At 36.9% G+C, this 4,225-nt stretch overlaps 1 protein-coding gene across 1 annotated transcript; it reads right to left on the bottom strand.

Moving 5' to 3' along the window:
* Nucleotides 1–248: 248 nt before the first annotated feature.
* Nucleotides 249–796, bottom strand: LOC107006375. The gene is made up of 2 exons (XM_015204944.1): nucleotides 653–796; nucleotides 249–536 (listed from the first exon to the last, which is right to left on the bottom strand). The coding sequence occupies exons 1-2, from the start codon at nucleotides 794–796 to the stop codon at nucleotides 249–251; spliced, it is 432 nt and encodes a 143-aa protein (XP_015060430.1).
* Nucleotides 797–4,225: the final 3,429 nt, after the last annotated feature.

The raw sequence follows: 4,225 nt of genomic DNA, 5'->3' as shown, positions 1-4,225 counted from the left end.
ATTACTGCTCTTCGAGAGAGTACCCTATGAACAATGTATAATCCTTATCAATTTTGTGAAAATTTCCCTTCGGCTTCTTCTAGGTGAGGAAAGATCTTCTTCAATACTAATTGCCCTGGTGTGAACTGTCGAGGTTTAAATTTCTTGTTGAATGCTTTGGTCATTCTGTTCTGATAGAGTTGGCCATGACAAACTGCATCCATCCTCTTTTCATCGATGAATGTCAGTTGTTCATGCCTGCTAGGTATTCATTCTGCATCGTCCAGACCAACCTGTTGGATAATCCTTAAAGATGGTATTTCTATCTCAGCAGGTATTACTACTTCTGAACCATAAACCAACATATAAAGACTTTTCGCATATGACGTTCTGATCATGGTGCGATAACCAAGGAAAGCATATGGTAGCTTTTCATGCCATTGTTTATGACTGTTCACTATTTTCCGTAAAATCTTCTTGATATTTTTATTTGCAGCCTCAACCTTCCATTCATCTACTGCCGATAAACAGTGGAATTTTGATGAGTAATCTTGAACCTTTCACAAGTTTCCTACATAAGATCATTGTTGAGGTTGACTACATTATCTGTTATAATTGATTCTGGAATCCTAAACCAACAAACTATGTTGTTGTGAACAATATCTGCTACTACCTTCTTAGTCATTGCTTTGTATGTCGAAGGTTCTACTGTGAAATAATCGATAGCCTCCAGAATAAAACGATGTCCATTTGCGGCAGCCTCTATGGGTCCGATAACAGCCATACTCCAAGTGGCAAACGACCAAGGTAAACCCATTACATTAAGCTCGTTCGGTGGAAATCGTATAAAGTCTCCGTGCACTTGACATTGATGATACTTTTGCACATAGCGGATGCTATCTCTCTTCATGGTAATCCAAAAATATCCGGCTATTAAAATCTTCTTTACCAAAGTGAACCCATTCATGTAAGGTCCACATGTTCGTACATGTATTTCTTCCAAAAGCCTTGTCGCTTCCGCGGCGTCGACACTTTTTAACAACCCTAGATCTGAAGTTCTCATATATAGGATTTTTCCATTAAGGATGAAATGATTGGCCGTCCTCCTAAAGTCCATTTTTTCTTGCCCGTAGCATTTTTTCCTTTTGAAACTTCTACTCAACTGTTTTATGTAATGCAAATAAGTAAGGATCTAGAAATTCTTAGTGGTCCATTCCCCTTGCACTTGATTAACCAACAAGCCGGAATCTCCTATCACCAAGAGTTCTTTGATGTTCATGTCTACGACCATCTTGAGTCCGGGAATACAAACTTTATTCTGTCATGTTGTTGGTACAATAAAACCCAATCTTGGCTGAGATCTTGTGATACTAACCTATTTTTGAAACAAAGACTGCTCCAACTCTAACTCTAATAGAGTTTGACGCTCCATCAAAGACCATTATCCATCCATCATACGATTATGATATGTCTTCTCCTACAAACAAAATCTCTTCATCGGGGAAGTAGGTCGTGAGTGGCTTGTAATCTTGGTTCAACAAAATTTTCTATGAGGTGATCAACCAGGGCTTTTCCTTTCACGTACACGATATGAAACTTGCTCAACAAAATTTGCCACTTTGCGAGCTTACATGTGGGCATTAGTTTCTGAAAGATGTACTCCACCCATTCTTGAGATCATGTACGTGGTGTATGCAGATAGTTAATGCCTAAACTTTTGCATGATCTAAGTTAAAGCACAACATGTTCGTTCCAACAAGGTTTATCTCGCCTCGTATGGTGTGAACTTCTTTCTCAGATAGTAAATGACTTGCTCTCTTTTACCTATCTCATCATGTTGCCCCAATACACATCCAAATGCATTATCCATGACAGATACATACAATAACAAAGGCTTTCTAGGCTCTGGTGGGACCAATATGGTTGGATTGGACAAGTACTTTTTGATTCTATCGAAAGACCTTTGGTATTCCGCTGTCCATTTCATGGCAACATCCTTCTTCAGTAGCTTGAATATGGGTTTCTTATCATTGTAGATCGAGCTATGAACCGACTAATGTAATTAAGTCTTCCAAGAAACTCATCTCGTTGTGTTTGGTCTTCTGTGGAGGTAACTCTTAGATTGCCTTTATCTTCGATTGATCCAACTCTATGCCTTTCCCGCTAACGATGAATCCCAATAGTTTTTCCTGTAGGTACTCCAAATGCACACTTTGCTAGATTCAACTTCAGATTGTACTGACGCAACCTCTTAAAGAACCTTCGCAAGTCATTCAAGTGGTATGAATTTCTTTTGGATCTGATAACGACATCATCCACGTACACTCTATCTCATTGTGGATCATATCATGAAAAAGGACAGTCACGACCCTCATGTAGGTTGCACCGACATTTTTGTAGCAAAATGTCATTACTCTGTAGTAATGCATTCCCCATAGAGTGTAAACGTTGTCTTCTCTGCATCATCTTCATCCATCACGATTTGGTGATATCCGCAAAGCAATCGACAAATGATTGTAAGTCATATTTTGCACAGTTATCAATGAGTATATGAATATTTGGAAGGGGACAATCATTCTTAGGACTGGTGCTATTGAGATCTCGATAGTCCATAGATATACTAATCTTTCCATCCTTTTTTGTCTGAGACACAATATTGGCTAACCATGTGGGGTAATTTGAAACCATCACAATGTTTGCTGCAATTCTCTTAGTTACCTCTTCTTTGATCCTTAAACTCATATCGGGCTTGAACTTTCTTCTCTTTAGCTTAACGGGTGGACAAATGGGGTCAATTGGTAATTTGTACGAGATAATATGAGTTCTTAATCCTGGCATGTCATCATAAGACAAAGCAAATACGTCAACATACTACTTAAACAACTCTATTAACTCTTGTTTTCTTTTAACCTCCAAATGTATGCTGACTCGTGTTTCCTTCAATGTTTCATTATCTCCTAAGTTAAAAACCTCTGTTTCATCCATATTCGGCTTCTTTTGACTTTAAACTTGCTCAATCTCATGTGGTAGATTTTCAGGCATCATGCTTTCATCATATTTTTCGTGATCTTGTTCATTGTTTTCACCTTTCTCGGTGGATTCATTACATGTCATAACCTTTGAACGAGGATTTTTATTAATATGATTGTCGAAAAGGGAAAAAGGTAAATAAAAATAAATAGATATATAAAATAACAAGAACTTTTTAAAAGAAAATAAAGACTTTTATTTCAATGCATTCTCGATTTTAGAAGAGGCAAGCAACAAAATATTAGGCATGATTCAAGCCTCAATTTGGTCATGCAAATTTTAAAATTAAGACTACTTTTTCACACTACCAGAACTGGTTGAAACACGGACGAGCTGATGGTCCAATTCTCGCTTTTCTCTCTATGCCAAACCCACTTCTTGTACTAAGGCTCAACTCTTCTTTTCGAGTCTCCCACCCGAAAATTGATGTACAAGCCCTCAAAATTGAAGAATATGGAGTCAATTGAAGAGTTGAAAAATTGGGTCATTAGGACCCAAACTTTATTTTTTTCCTTAAAATTTGTATTTTGTTGTTGTTGGGCCGAAACCCACTTAATTATTTACTTATTGTATTTTTAGAATTTAGGGCAGGTACAGGTGAAGTGGGCCAATAGCCCAAAACAAAAAATGGTTCAAAAAGCCCAAAACAGGTGGGTCCAAAATTCCGATCAAGACGAACAGAACCCGGATTTGGACCCAAATATCTCTCTCTCTTCCTCTTACCTTATCATCTATGTGTTTGCGTTTACTTGTAGCTAGCTTAAAGTTAGAAAAAACTCTAAATCCTCGTCGAAGACCATACTGTTTTATTAACTTAAAACTGAACCATGTCTTGAAATTAATAATATTTCAAATTTATAAGTTTCGCTTAGATAAAAATTAAGAAGCTCACTTTCAAACAATTTTCAACTAAGTTAAGCTAAATAGTTGGTTGTTAGATAACCGTATGTTAGCGGACGTCTTAGGTGCTTTTCAAAACCTTCCTAAGACGTTAATACGAACCCCGAACCCTTTTAAATGTTTTCAAAATGGTTTCTTGTGTTATGTCTTTTGAAAAAACCATTTTTCTTAAAAATTAAGTGGCGACTCTAAAAAGGTTGGAGACTTATACAAAAGTATATTTTTCGTATAAAAAAAAAGAAAATTTGTTTCGCTGTGGAGAGAAGGGGGATTTTTTCGGGAATTTCTTTTTCTGTTCTTTGAATTTGCTTTACAT

This window comes from Solanum pennellii, chromosome 12, assembly GCF_001406875.1.
Source record: "Solanum pennellii chromosome 12, SPENNV200".
Lineage (NCBI taxonomy): Eukaryota > Viridiplantae > Streptophyta > Magnoliopsida > Solanales > Solanaceae > Solanum > Solanum pennellii.
The sequence above is the reverse complement of the archived record's forward strand: the minus strand, read 5'-3'. Positions and strand labels throughout refer to the sequence as shown.